The sequence below is a fragment of the Zalophus californianus genome, chromosome 8 (genome assembly GCF_009762305.2).
Source record: "Zalophus californianus isolate mZalCal1 chromosome 8, mZalCal1.pri.v2, whole genome shotgun sequence".
Taxonomy (NCBI): Eukaryota; Metazoa; Chordata; class Mammalia; order Carnivora; family Otariidae; genus Zalophus; species Zalophus californianus.
Genome location: NC_045602.1, coordinates 110,548,347 through 110,563,483, shown reverse-complemented (window position 1 = coordinate 110,563,483; position 15,137 = coordinate 110,548,347). Strand labels below are relative to the sequence as shown.

The 15,137-nt window shown below is 52.9% G+C and overlaps 1 protein-coding gene across 1 annotated transcript; it reads right to left on the bottom strand.

Annotated features, from left to right (window-relative positions):
• Positions 1-2,717: 2,717 nt before the first annotated feature.
• Positions 2,718-14,931, bottom strand: DDRGK1 (DDRGK domain containing 1). Its single transcript, XM_027622198.2, has 9 exons — positions 14,773-14,931; positions 13,403-13,609; positions 11,828-11,940; positions 11,517-11,618; positions 8,590-8,712; positions 8,261-8,299; positions 5,606-5,662; positions 5,046-5,094; positions 2,718-4,720 (listed from the first exon to the last, which is right to left on the bottom strand). Exons 1-9 carry the CDS (start codon positions 14,861-14,863, stop codon positions 4,554-4,556), a joined length of 948 nt encoding a protein of 315 aa, XP_027477999.1. The 5' UTR covers positions 14,864-14,931; the 3' UTR covers positions 2,718-4,553.
• Positions 14,932-15,137: the final 206 nt, after the last annotated feature.

The following is a 15,137-nucleotide window of genomic DNA, read 5'->3' as shown; positions in this document are numbered from 1 at the left end:
AGGCGCCTCAGAAGGTCATATTTAAACAAGTTTAATGTCACAGTATTTGACAGGTTCTAAGGTTGCCTTATGCATTTTGCTGTAATGAGTAATCAAATAATGTATAATAAGCCAAAAATTATGTATGGTGTCAGGATAAACCAAGTAAAACTATTTTTTGGCATCACTGCCGTAGTCTAAATTGTTTTTGGTACAACCACGTGACTACCAAGTTATATATGATCACAACTCTACACCCAGATACTGATCCTTGGCCCAGTCCTCAACGGAAAAGGAACAAGCTCCTTAGAACGCTGTTTTCCAAACTGTAGGCTGAGTTCTGTTAGTGGGTTATGAAATCAATGTACTCACCATCAGTAGTAGCACAGAATAGGGAAGCAAATGCCAACATGCATTAACCACACTAAGCAAAGCACTTGGACACCTTAGCTGCAGTTATCTCTATGCACGGGCATACAAACATGGACTAAGTCCTCAATAAAAAATGGGTTTCTTACTAAGAGATACTGTCAAATAAGTTTGAAAAAAACAGCCTTAGTGGAATAGTTGTCTCCGATCTTGGGGCTGGGGCTTGGGACGGGAGATGTCTGGGGCAAGCACTTGTGAAGGCTTGAGGTGGTACCCTCTGATGATGGTACAATGGGGGTGTAGAAGGAGGGGCTGATGGAGTAATGATAGTTTGTGGGATTGCAAAGGGGGGTTAAGAAATGAGTTACTTGGGGCGGTTGAGCCTCTGCCTTCAGCTCCAGTCACGCTCCTGGGTTCCAGGATGGAGCACTGCATCAGGCTCCCTGCTCCACAGGGAGCCTGCTTCTTCCCCTGCTCTTCCTCCTGCTTCTGCGTGCTCTCTCTCCCTCTAATAAAATCTTTTAAAAAAATGAGTTACTCATTCAAAACACTATTAAACACACACCCCCCCCCCCATCAAATATCACCCATATTTCTGGGCTCAGTAATCCCTGCCCTTCCCAACCAGGTCCCAACCTCCCTTTCCACCTACTCTCTCCTTTGCCCCAGGCTTTCCTGTTCCTCCAGCCAACATTCCACGTCCCCTCAGTGAATCACAAGCCTTTACATTGTCACACCTGTCCTCCCCTCAGCCCAGAAGGCCTCTTCTTGTGAGCCACCAGTCCTTCTTGTAGATCAGTGTCTGGCCATGCACTTGCTGGCTGGTCTCCCTATCAGATTAGTACCACTGCCCCATCCCCCACTCGTGGCTAGGGTCATGTTTTGCTCACTGCAATTCCCTGGGGTGCTTAGCATCCTGCCTCGTACTCAGTAGGCTCTCCGCAGATTTTAATTTTAGTTTTGCTTTTTTAAACACACTTTGAATGTGTTAAATAACTAGTGTTACAAAGATCCAGTGCATCCTGCACTGGTGCCACCGGGTAGCCTGGGGGTCACTCGATTGCCAGGTGAATGGGGAGACTACTGGTGGCCTCACAGGACCCAGCTTTTTTATCCCCTTTTCTGAAGCTTACCTTGAGCCAAGATCATGAGGCCATCTAGGGCTCATTGTGTTTATTTACTTTAAAATGATTTATTTGAGAGAGAGAGAGAGCACACACACAAGTGGGAGGGCCACAAGAATATCAAGCAGACTCTGCACCCAGCAGAGCCCGACATAGGGCTTGGTCCCACAACCCCGAGATCACGACCTGAGCTGAAATCAAGAGTCAGACACTCAATTGACTGCACCACCCTGGTGCCCCTATTTATTTTTTAAAATATTTTATTTTTAGGCCCTTCAAATTATCTTCTCCATGAGGGGGACTGAAGAAAAGGACCACCTATTTTGTGGAAGGTGGAGATGCTGGCCACAGGGAAGACCGCATCAATAGGCCTATTAGAAGGACGAACTAAAGTATCTACCATGATTACTTCTGTAATCTGGTCAATTAATAAAGGGCTACTTTCAAATTGAAAAAAAAATTATTTTTAAGTAATCTCTACACCTAACATGGGGCTTGAACTCACAACCCTGAGATCAAGAGTCACATGCTCCATCGACTTGAGCCAGCCAGGCCCCCTTGTGTTTATTTATTCTTAAAGATTTTATTTATTTATTTGAGATAGAGCTAGAGCAAGCGAGCAAGAGACAGCATGAGGAAGAAGGCGGCTCCCCACCGAGCAGGGAGCCTGACATGGGGCTCCATCCCAGGACCATGAGATAATGACCTGAACCGAAGGCAGATGCTTAACTGACTGAGCCACCCCGGCACAACCCGCCCCCCGCCCCCCGCCTTGTGTTTAGTTTTAAGCTTTTTGTTGTAAGAAACTTTCAATATAAAAATAGAGGAGTGGGGTGCCTGGGTGGCTTAGTCGGTGAACAAAAGGGGCCACACAACTAAAGGACTCAGGGTCACAGTCAAGGTCAAGTCTTGGGTCTCTGCTTCTTCATCTTTCATATATACATTCTCAGCAACCTGAGATAATCACCCTGGGGCTCCAAGAGAAGTGAAAACTGTACCCTCAGGAAGAAAAAGAAATAAAACCAGAGCTAGTAAATAAGCAAATGTAAATCCATGGTACTGAGATGTTTATGATCAGTTTCAGTATTACACACAAAGATCAATAATGTCATTGTTCTACTACTACTAGATGTGTCGGGTCTACTGTTTGAGATGTTAAAGCATTTAAAATAATTCTATACATTAAATTTGGGGACTTTAAATGCTGAGAATATTTAAGTAATAATTGTTTAAATGCTTGAAAAATTATGAGTGGTTAAACCTGAAAGTTTCCATTTATTGTGAAAGCGGTTTATACACACTTAGAAAAATGTTAATCACTATTTCAAGAACTGCTCATTTGATAAATTTCTTAGATTAGTGGATTGATCGCTAAAAAATGCACAAAGGGTCATAGGTTTTCTCCTCCACACTAAGCCCTTGGGACATAAGGGGTTTTAGAAGGCTTCCAGGATGTGAGAAAGGGATGTGCCTCTTCCTCCCTCCTGGCCTGTGGAGGGAGGGTGGAATGTCCTGAGGGTGGAATGAGGAGCTGGAGCTGCTAGTCCTCCTGCTGCCTGGATGGCAGTGGCTGAGGGTGGAGGGAAAGGGTGGAGGAGACCTGGAGCTGCTGTCTTGCTCTGGGAGAAGCCCTTTCCAGAGGAGATTTTAATTACTTGTAACTTGATGGCCTGTCTCTCCACCCCACCCCCACCACCTTCTCAACCTAGGCGCCCGCTGGAATCTCCCACTGATGCCGCCTGGGTCCCACCCCCAGAGATTCTGATTCCACTGGTTCAGGATGCAGCCTGGCATGACACTGCTGACAACTCCCCAGGGGCTTCTAATGAGCAACCAGAGCTCAGAAGCATCACTCAGACTGTAAGCTTTCTTTTCCCTTTATAATTTTGTTTCTTTCTCATACTGCCAGTACCTTTCTCTGTTTCTTCCCTCTCCTACTGGACTGTGGGCTCCCAGATGGCGTTCCAAACAATGCACGTGGCCCTTCCTAGCTCCAGGTGACTCCGAGTGCCTGTAGCTGACAGAAGCAGTAGTCACGCCTCACTTAGAATTTAAGCACTACAGTTAATATTTATGGCACCAAGTGAGTCAAAATCATCCTTGATGACACTCAGGAAGGCTCTACCCTACGGCCTGATGTCCTGTCTCCATCACCATCTCCATAGACCATTTCCTCCAGGGTGCGAACAGAAAGCTGCCTCCTCTACCAGGCAGAGGAAGTAGGTGGTCTATGTTTAGGGGCAACCTTGCCTAAAAAATACACATTTAAACCCATGCCTCACCCTCAGCACAGCAGGATGCTCACGCCCCGAACAGCCCACGGGAACCGGAGTGACTGACCCTATGGGAGAGAGACATCTCCCATCACACCCACTCCTGAGCATATGGTCCTTACATCCACCAGTGGGTGGAATCACCCACACCGTTTAAACTTTCTGTCCAGGATAGAGAGCTAAATTCATGGGATAGACTGTAGGAAGGGCATCTCTCCACTGCACCACTCTATCCAGCTCAAGCAGGTTCCTTGCTTCCTTCTACCTGCCTAGCCTCTGTCCCTCCCTTCCCTCCCTCTCAAAGGCTGACGTTCCTTAGGACTCTATCCTTGGCACTTCCCTCTTCTCCTTAAGGGCTCTCAGCCCTCTGTAGGACTCCTGAAACCATCCATATAACCAATAGTGAGACCTTCCTCCCCAGTTAGGAGAGATGTTGCTCACTTTTGCTCTGGGAAGCGGGGGAGGGAAAGAAATCCTCATCTTTGTAGGGTACAAAGGAACACAATAAATGCTCAATATTCTGTTTCAACAAATGAATGCATGGTAAGAATGGAACTTTCATCTGCCTCCACAGTCTCCTCCCATTCACCCCCAAGATTTGTTCTGAGGACTAGACTTCACTTGCTCACCTGCGATCCCAGGCCAGGCCTTCTGTCACACCAAGCCACACCAAGCTCAGCAGTGCTCACAGGCCTTTAATCTATAACTGCCTGGCCACATTCCATCTCTCCCGAGGGTGGAGGGGAAGGTTCAAGTTGTACAGCCAGGTAGGCTGTGCTAGCTCCCAGTCCAAAAGGCAAGAGCTAGGTCAGGCTGGGGACTGGACAGGGGGCTCCTGGCCCCAGGCGATGAGGGAGTTGCTGGCCTGGGCAAGCTCAGTGATGGACACCCGGCCCCGCTGTCGGATGAAGTTAGCCACGGCAGCCAGTTCCTCGGGGGTTATGTAGATGAACTTGCCCCGGTCGTCAATCACACCTGTGGGGACAGGATTGTGGGGCTGAGCCCTCTAGGGCCCCCTCCCCGACACTGCCTGAAAATGACCCCCCCCACCCCTTCTCAACTGGCTCAGAGCCTTCCAGGCCTGCCTACCTGACTGGACTCCCCTGGCCTGTCCCTGTCACCCTGAGCAACTCCCAGGCCTGGGCATCTCCCTCTGCTCAGCGCCCCTCCTGCACATCACTTCCCCACCCAGGGCTGAGCGGGGGAGTCATCCTGCTTCTGCAACAAATCCCTGCAGGCCCTCTGTGGCTAGACACACCCCAAGGCCAGGGCCTATGGTGACTGACTCTCACCCCCTCACCTGTCAGAGTTCCTTCAGCCAGCAGGTCCTGGATGCGGTTTATGGTATCCTATGAGGAGAAGAGGTCTCAGAGCAGAGATGGGCACTTCCGTCCCAAAAGACAGCTGCACTCTCCCTCCCCCCACAGTCAAATCTCCTCCTCTCCTTCTCATGGCCATCCCCAATGTGACTCTTTGTTTCTCCTCTGGAGGGGCTCAGGAGAGACAGGGCCGTGGTCCCGGGGCCCTGTAAGACCCCCAAGAGAGGCTTTCTTCAAGGCAGGAGGGGAGTGGTGGGGACATTTGGCTGTGAAGGCTGACGCAGCCTGTTTGCAAGAGAGTTGTCAAGGTAACTGGGTTTGGGCCGCCTCGCTTACAGGGGCCGCTGGAGTGATGGGGTTTGGGCTTTTTTCTTTTTCTTCTGTCTAGCCAAAAAACAAGATTCCTGGGGTGCCAAAAAATTCCTACAGTCTACTCTTGCTTGAGGGCCTTAAGACTCCCATCTTTAAGGCAGTCCCCCTCTGACAGCCATATAGACCCCATGGCCATATTCCACAGAGCAGGCCACCTTCAAGGGCTTACCTGAGTCCTCAGGCCCACCTGGGAAGCCAGGTCTTCCAAGAGCACAACCTTGGACTGCTGCAAAGAGGGGGAGAGGAGAAAGCCTCTCAGCACAAGAGCCCTCTGAGGTTGGTACACCCACCTGTTCTGCTCTGGGTGGCTGGCTAAGCAGGTTCCATGCTCCCAAGGGAGAGCCTTGTTTCCCTCACACACTACTCACGCTCTCCCAGCTGCCTATATGTGAACGTGTACAGACACACACAGAGACACACACACACACACACACACACACACACACACTCACTCATCGACTCTCTCATGCCCCTGCTTACTGGGAGGGATCTGCCCAAACCACTACCTGCCCCAAGAGTCCCGTCCTGGCCTGGGGAATACCCTGGGACACAGGCACCCATGGAGAGTCGAGCACAGCTGCTACCTTCTCTTCTGCACCCGGCCGAAGCATTCTAACACGGTGAACAGGCTGGAAGGAGACGCACCACAGAGATGAAGGGAGGGGCTGACAAGTGCCAAAAGCTTATTAAACCACCGTCACTAGGACCCGTGTTTGCTGAGGACCTGCCGGGACGAGGAGCTGAGAAATGTGGGGCGCGCAGTGGTGAACAAGACACCGCTCCTGCCCTTGAGCTCAGAGCCGGTGAGAAGAGAGGCGAGAATGTGGACAAGGAGAGAGCAGATGAGAAGCCCCGATGAGCCAGGGTCCTGGTAGGAGAGGTACAGCTCGTTCCTGCCTCACCTCTGCTCACTGCCGCCTTGGCCTAGAGCTCCCTACCCCGACACGCCACGCTGCTCACCATCCTCTTCACGCTCCTGAGGCACCGTGTCCACCCTTAAAATCACTGTCACTCAATCTGCTCAGGGCCTTCCACACACGGCCATGTTCCATGTGCTTCCCTCACCCCCTTGGTAGAAACTTTAGTTCCTGGTGGGGGCTGGGGGTGCGGCCGAGGGTCCACCGCTGGGTCCTACGCAGGCATCTGCCCTGCCTCCCCCACAGACAGACAGCACGTGACTTGAGAGAGGGCGGTCATTTGCGTTTCCAGGAATCTTCCATAGCAAATGAGCTGCGGGAGGAGTGACACGGTGATGCCTCCTCAGCTGCAAATGGCATGTGACTGTTCAAAATGCCAAAATGAATGTGCCAGCAGGGAGGCAAGTGAGCGGCGGTCGGGCCAGGGGGTGGCAAGCACAAGGTGACCTGGCCAGCCGGCCTCTACCTACAAAGCAGGGAGCAGACACTGGGTTCTCAGTGACAGCTCAGAATGGGACCACAGAGTCGCCCCAGCTGTCCCTGAAGACCTGGCCTGAGGGGGTGCTAGGGCCAGAAGTGCGTTTACGAAAACCAACCAACCCACTCAGGCCTGCTCAGAAGGGAGAGAGGATCGAGAAGAGCAGGTTAGGCCTACGCTGCACATAAACTATGCCCGGCACAAAAACATGCCTCCAGTTCTGAAATCCTAGGATTAAAGGGCCCATTCCTCTGGAGCCTGGAAGAAGGCAGGTGGGCTGAATTCTGGAAATCCTCCTTCTCCCTGAAGACAACAGCTCTAGGAGGATCAGCCTACACAGGCTGGAAAAACTTCTATAGTCCGGAAGAGTCTGGAGAAGCCCAGAAAATGGCCTCTCCAGAGAGCCTCTGAAAGCAAGGCCTGGACTTGTCCCCTAGGACCTCTACTCAAGTCTCTGCAGAGGAGAGGGGGAGCCGAAACTGTGGACGAGGGCTTTCTGGAGGGCAGACTCAAGACCTGCCGCTGCCCGCTGGGTAGGTGGGGATGGCGAGTTCCAAACAGCAGCAGGAAAAGTGTGGGAGATGTTCTGTCAGCCCCCGAGTGTGTCAGGGTGGAAAAGGGTTCCATCAGAGGGAAATGAGCTCTCTCCCCCATAGGAATACCAGGCCCCCAGGCTATGAGCCCAGCCCCTTACCACTGGGAGTTTGAACCCTGCTCCCTTTGGAAGGGCTGGGGGGAGGATTATGCAAGGCCTGGCTCCTTGGCACCCCCTAATAGCACCCCCCCCACCGCCCCCACTCCCTCTGCACTCCTTCCCTCAGCCGCCTCTGCACCTCTGAGCTGCACTTGAAAACCTCTCCCCTCGTCGCATCTTTCGTGGGAGAGAAGTTGCTTAGCAGCAAAGCAGAGCAGGACGTGCTTATGCAACCTGGAGCAGTACCCAGCACGGCTACAGACAGAGGGGGCCACACGTGTTGCCCCGCCCTAGATTCCAAAGGAAACATCATCCTGTTTCCCTGAAGACCCAAGTTCCTGATCAAGAACACGTGGCAGGGGATGCTTGTTTCAACTCAGCAGAGCCTCAGTGTGACAGAACTGACAGAAAACACATGTGAAGAAACTTGAAAACACAGTGACTCACTGAGCATGGGGTCTGAGGAGCAGGGAGACTGTCAAACCCTGAATGTGAGGAAGTGATTGAAGGCTCAGGCCTCCCACACAGACCAGGTCCCTCTCCACTGTCAAAGAAGGGGCTCTTATGGCCAGGACCAGGCAGCTCAGACTCCCAGGTCCCCTGCCCACTCCGGCATGAGATCCACTCCCTCCACGCCCAGAGAGTGCACATGACACACACGCACACATGCGCACACACCACACACACGCGTGACGCAGGAAGCTGACGCCCAGGCTCTGTCCTGTGGCTTCTTACCTTAATGTAGTTGATGAACTCAGTCAGGAAGCTGTGGGACTAGAGGAGCAGAGAAATTGGGGTAAGTGTCCCCCTTGCAGGGGTTACAGGGCTCTATGCCTACCCACCTGCCTGCCATCTGCGTGAGCAGAGCTTCCCACAGTGAGGGGTGCGGAGGCACCGCCTCCTCTCCTGGGGACAAGGCCTCTGGCCACTAGAGCCTGCTGGGCCTGATGCCCACGCACCTCTCAATGCCTGACAAGGGCGGCAGGCAGGGAATGATGGGGTGTTTGGGATGGGGTGGAGGGCTTGGCGGGCAGAGATGAGCTCTCCAGGGGAAGCGGGCCCACCTGTTCCTCAGTCATGGTCTCGCCCACACCTTCCTCCTCCACCACGAAGGCTTCCTTCAGTTTCAGGTACTCCTCGTGCTCCCGCTGGGCCTGCTCCTCCCGGGCTTTCCTCTCTTCCTCCTCCTGTGGACAAGAGTCAGGTACATTGGGGGCGGATGCCCACCCCATCCCTGTTCTGGGCTCTGCTGCCCCCACAGGGCACCAGGGCATACAGTCCGGCCCTTTCTCAGGGACAGAGTTCCTTCAAGACACTGCTCACTCAACCCCAAGATGAGCTACAGGCAGAGGCCCCTCTTCTCATCAGTTCCATGACCTCCCAGACGTGTGCTGCTCAGCCCCCTCTCCTCTAAAATCCTGCCAATGACCACCCCCCTTTCCTGTCATGTCCAAACTCTGTGGACAAACACCCAGGCTCCACTTCCTCATCATCCATTCACCCCTCCCACCCACTCCAGTCTTGGCTTCTGATACTCAACCCCACCGAAACAAGTGCTACGGTCTCAGCCACCATCCATCCCACCAAATCCAAGGGACAGCCATCAGCCTCATAACCCTGTCCTCTCAGTGGTGCTGGGGAGAACCGACCATTTCCTCTTCCCTTGCTGGGCTGGCAGATCCCACCCTTTCTTGGGTTTCCTCTTGCTCCTTGGGCCATTCTCCTCACTTCCTCCATTGCTCAGCTCTGTCCCTCCTCCATTCTCCCCTTCCTCAGGCCACCTCGCCATGCCCACAGCATCAACCACCACCTCCCTGCCAGTGACTGCCACAGTTGTACCCCTGCCCCAAATCTCTCCTCCCACGTGACACACCCACTGGGCCATCTTACAGGCACCTCGAGTTGAGTACGTCCCAGAGAGACCCTGTGATCTACTCTCCACACGTCCGGTCTTCCTCCTGGGTCCCTGGCTCAGTGAGTCATACAGCCATATGGCCCGCTGGTCAGAAATAAAGTCCTATCTACCACTTCTGCCTTCAACTTCCGGAAAACTTCTCAGTCCATCCATGTCACTCCATCACCACCACCAGCTAGTGCCATAGCTTCCCTCCACGTCATCCTATTTTCCACAGCTGTCAAAAAGATTTTTTAAAACACGTAGCTAAAGCTGGGACAGGGAATATACAAAATAAGCCTGGAGCATCTTGCAATGCCAAAAAGTAAGAGAGTACTCAGAAAACAAAACAATGAGGTTACGTCAAAGGTACATGGGGGCCAACTGCAAGAGCTCCTGATGACCTACATAACAAGATAAATAAGATAATATCAGATCATAACGCAGTGCACAAAACTAATATCCACGAGTCCACGTTGGTATAAACAAACAGTTAAATATATACACAGGGAAGAAAGGTAAATCTTCCGTACAGAAAAATTCCTGATACTTTGCATACTCTGCTCTTGAGGAGGTGGAGAATAACTCCCCACTCCTTAAGTGCGGGCTGCACATAGTGACTTATTTCCAAAGAACTACAGGAAGGAGGAAGTAACATTACAGCAGACAAATCTGGCAAATAAAACCTGAGCCAAGCGATCCAAGTTAATATCAGTTATGACAAGTCAAGTTGACAACACGTATCCTTCATATGCTACGTCAAGAATGGCACTTCAGGGGCGCCTGGGTGGCTCAGTTGGTTAAGCGACTGCCTTCGGCTCAGATCATGATCCTGGAGTCCCAGGATCGAGTCCTGCATCGGGCTCCCTGCTCAGCAGGGAGTCTGCTTCTCCCTCTGACCTTCCCCCGTCTCATGTACTCTCTCTCTCTCTCAAATAAATAAATAAAATCTTAAAAAAAAGAATGGCACTTCATCTGTGATCTTCTTCCCAAAAATCCATAACCCCAGTCTAACCACGAGAAAAAAAAAAAATCAGTCGTGCAAACTGAGGAATATTCTATAAAATATTTGCCCAATACTTCTCAAAACTATCAAGATCATTAAAAGCAAGGAAAATCTGAGAAAATGTCACAACCTAGAGGAGCCTAAGGAGGCATGGTAACTAAGTGTAATGTGTCATCTTGGAAGTGACCCTGGAAAAGGACAGTGGGGGAAAATTAATGAAATCCGAATAATGTGTGGGGTTTAGTTAAGACAATGTATCGATATCGGTCGTGGGAAATACACCACGGTAGATAAGGTGCTAACCCAGGGGAAACTGTGTGCAGAGGAGGAGAACCCCAGAACATTTAAGATCCATCAGGCAGGATCACCTTCGGAAAGGTAAAAAAACAATAAAGGTAAAATCTCCCCTGATCCTTCTCTGCTGTGTTCTGGCCCATTTGCTACAGCACCCAAAGCCAGGCTCCCTGCCATCCAGGGTCCCTGGACAGCAGGGCCAGTGAGAGGCCAAAGGCACCAGCGAGCTCTTCCTAGCTGGGGCAGCCCTGGCTCTCACTCTTTATGCTCATCACACCTTTGTGATGCTCCCTTTCTTGGGCACCGGTTCTCAGAAAGAAGGAAGCATCTGGCAAACAAATGCTCATTAGCCACCTCTACCGCAGTGGTTCCCATTCTCTGAGCATCTATTTCCTTCAGGTCAGGCCCTAAACAGGACCTGGCTCAGGCAGGACCCATCAGTCCTTACAACGACCTTTAACAACTTCAAGGCCTTTAGGATCCAGACTCTACTCCCTCTCTGATTTCTCTCCTTCTTGCTTATCTTGTTTCAGCCACTCCAACCATCTCAATTTTCTTTACATGCTTCAGGCATGTTCAATAAATCACATGCACAAAAATGCCTGTCTCTAGCTCTGCTTTTCAGCAGCGGTTTTACACAGGTTGTGTTTAGAGTCCAGGGACCAAATAAACCAGGGCCTGCTCCTGAACCCAGTCCAAGGCCCATCTTCTAGGTCAGAGGTGTAAGGAGCTGCATGAGAAGCAAGGCTGCCCACTCATGGGTCAGAGGTCAGGATGGGGAGGGGGGGCTCTCTCACCTTTTGTTCCTCCTCCAGGCGAAGCCGCTCCTCCTCTTTCTTCCACTCTGCCTCCCGCTGGGACTCGAGGCGTTTCCGCTCCTCACGCTCAGCCTCCTCTGCCTGGAGAGAGGCCTTCATAGGGAGCACATCCCTACCCCCCACCAGAGCTTGCCCATCTCACAAACAGGCCAGGGGGCCAAGCTTGGGTCAGACCATGAACCAAGGCTGTAAGAGACAGTCAGGCAAGCAGCATGAAAAGAGCCCAAGGGGAGGGCCTGACAGGGGATGAGGAAGGCAGGACCCTTTCACACCCCAACCCTCCTGCTTGCCTCACGCTGGGCTTTTCGCGCCTGTTTCTCCTCTAGCTTCCGTAGTTTCTTGGCTCCAATTTTCCCTGACAGGTGACTTTCCACCGGCTTCTCGATACCTTCTTCCTCCCGGGCTGAGTATGGCCAAAGAAAGACACGTCAGGTCCTAGAGAGGGCTGATGATGATGGATCCATCCTACCCCTTGTCCCTCTCCACATGGCGGCGGATCCCGTTCCTCTCACCTGCAAATGTCAGTAGCCCAGCTCTGCCCTCCACAGACATCTACCATGAACGCAGAAATTAACACTCTGAGTCTGTTTACGTAAGAGTGTGTGTGGGGGGGGGCATGTTGAGGGTAGAGGGTAAGGGAAGGGAAAGGTGAGGGAATCATGGGGCAAGGGAACAGATAGTAATTTTAGATGCTGCATCGCCACAAAAAGGGAGGTGTCAGGTTCCAATATCTGAGCATCTGAAAATCACAGGCAGGGATGTTTGGGCTTGCAGACTTCTCTGGTTTGTCTCTGAGCCAAACCTCCAGGGAAGGACGGCCTCATGGGGAAATGTATCCTTGCCTCGTATCTGAAATTGTCCTCACTGTGGTCAGGAACTGCTGAGGGTTCTAGGCTCAGCCCCTGGCCAAAAAGACAGCTCCAACCCCAAGACTACCTAAAGTTAGGGCCAGCTAAAAGTTAAAGACCTGTTGGGGCACCTGGGTGGCTCAGTTAGTTAAGTGTCCAACTCTTGAGTTTGGCTCAGGTCATGATCTCGTCAAGCCCCGCATCTGGCTCTGGGCTCAGCACGGCACTGCTTGAGATTCTCCCACACACACTTTTTCCCCTCCCCCTCTGCTCCTCCCCCTGCTTGTGCTCCGATGCATGCCTTGCACGTGTGCGTGCTCTCTCTCAAATAAATAAGATTCAAAAAAATAAAGTAAGACAAAAAAACCCGTTAATGCCCAAGCAGCAGAGACGTCTGACCCCAAGTCTGAGACAAGAGGAATGGCACCACAGAGTGCCTCTTTTTTGAGCCAAAGGGGCTAATTCCCAAAAGTACAGGGCAAAGGCCTCAAATGCTCCTTCCTCCGGCTCAAGCCAGGTTTGAGCACTGGAGAAGAGATATTTTTTTCCCACAATCCCAGGGGCTCTGTTGGTCTCCCAGGGATATGGAAGCTCTGTCAACAAAATGTCTCCATCCCCAAACCCTTCTAGGGTTACAGGTGACCTCACCTCAGGAACTGCAGAAGCTCTTGGCTAGGTACTCTGGCCCTAGGGTGAAGCTCTCAGAAAATGACTGTGCCCATACCAGTAAGGTGCAGGGATATAAAAAGTGGGCTGAGGAACTCTCTAGGTCAATCTGAAGACGCCTGCCCTCTTGCTTAGACACTGAAGGCCAAAATGAAGGAAGAGGGGGCTGGCCCAATGGAATAGGGGTCAGGGTCCAGAACCGGGACCAACGGATGGGTTCCAAGTCTCCCCTCCCCCAACCCTATCCTCTGGCTCCCAGACAGGTCTCCTACACTCTAGCTCCACACTCCACTCTTCTACCCTTCATGCCCTAAACCAGCCCCTTTCTCCTCCAGGCTGGGCCCTTCTCACCTGGAATGATGGCCTCCTCCTCATTCTCATCCACTTCTGCCCAGGCGACACGCTGGGCTCGACGCTGGGCCTGCAGGCGACTGCCCAGGTCTCTCCGGCGCCGGGGCCTGCCCCCGACTCTCTGCTCCTCAGGTTCCAGGGGCCGAGGCTGGGCCACTGAGCCTGTTACTACCGGGTGCTCCTCATTGTGCAATGGTTCTTGGCCAGCTGTAGGGAAGAGAGGAATCACACAACTGTCTAGTAGCCCAACCCACCTGATGGCAGGGGAGCAGCAACCTGGAAGCCTCACCCTCCACTCAACTTCCTCCAGGCTCTGGCTGCCTGATGCACAAAGCCCCAATTTGTCAGATCATAAAGGCCTTTATAACCCAGACCCACACCTTGGTCTTCTGCAGCAAGATAACCTGTTTCCTCCTGTCTTTGTCGATACCTTTCCAGCTGCTCTGTCAGAAGACTAGCACCCTGCAGGAGGAGCACCTCTGAGAAGCTCATCGTGACTTCTCTAGACCACATCTGCATGCTCACTGCAGCACTGCATTTATTTCTTGCCTAACACCACCTGCCACAGTTTTATAAGGCATGCCAACCGGGAGCACACCTGAGGTCTGAAGCTTCCTTTCCAGGAAGATTTCTTGGCTATCTGCCTTACCTCAGCTCTCTCTCCCCTGCCCTTGGAGCATGTAGGTGCTCTGAAGTAGCTTGTGGGTCCAGAGAGGGGCACAGACATATACACAAACCCCACATACTGACAAGAAATGGGGGATGGAGGATGACAGGCGTATCCGTTCTGTACCCTGGCAGATAACATGAGCTCCTGGTCGGGGCGCAGAAGAGAGAGGAGGGTGCATAGGTGCTCTCTTTGAAGGGTAAGGAGAGAGTTTCAGGGAGTTACAGCTCGTAGGTAGGCACAAAACATTCAGGTGCCGCCTTCTTGGCACCCGCTCTGCAGCCAGCCTGGGAGGAACGGGACACCCCTGCGGCCTCCCCTAGGGGCGCACAGGGGGACAGCCCCAATGACGGATGGGAGCATGTCCGCCAGGGGACCGACCCCTCTGGGTCTAGAGTGCCGGGAGGCGAGGAGAGGAATTGAGTAAGGCTGTCTTTGAGGGTGGGAGAAAGGTGTAGGGGCGCTGCCATCCCGTCCCCGAGCAGGGTTACGGCACTGCGACTCGCCGCCGGGTCCGCGACGCGCACGTATGCGCAGGCGCGCGGCTGGCCTGAAGCGCGACGAGCGCAATCCGGCTCCGAGCTGCTCTCCAGCCCAGCCAGGCATGCCGGCGCATGCGCAGGAGCTGCGGGCGACGGCCTACCAAGGCTCAGGAGGCCAGAGAACGCGGCCCCACCGGCCCTGGAGCGGCGGGATCTCCTACCTGCTGTCGTCCGGCCCCGGCTGCGAGTAAGGAAAACGATAAGGCCGACAAGCAGAGCCGCCGCCACCAGGTACACCACGGGGGACACCATGACGACGGCTTCCAGGCGGAACCGGCGCCTCCACCCCGAGGCCCTGCATCTCCCGGGCCCCGCCCAACGGCCGTATGGCCCCTCCCGTTTCCCATTCTAGACTCCGCCCACCAGCCGGGGCCCCGCCCAGGCCGCGCTCTGCGTAGACGCCGCAATTTTTTTTTTTTCTTAAAGATTTTATTTATTTCACAGAGAGGCACAGCAAGAGAGGGAACACAAGCAGGGGGAGTGGGAGAGGGAGAAGCAGGCTTCCCGCGGAGCAAGGAGCCCGATG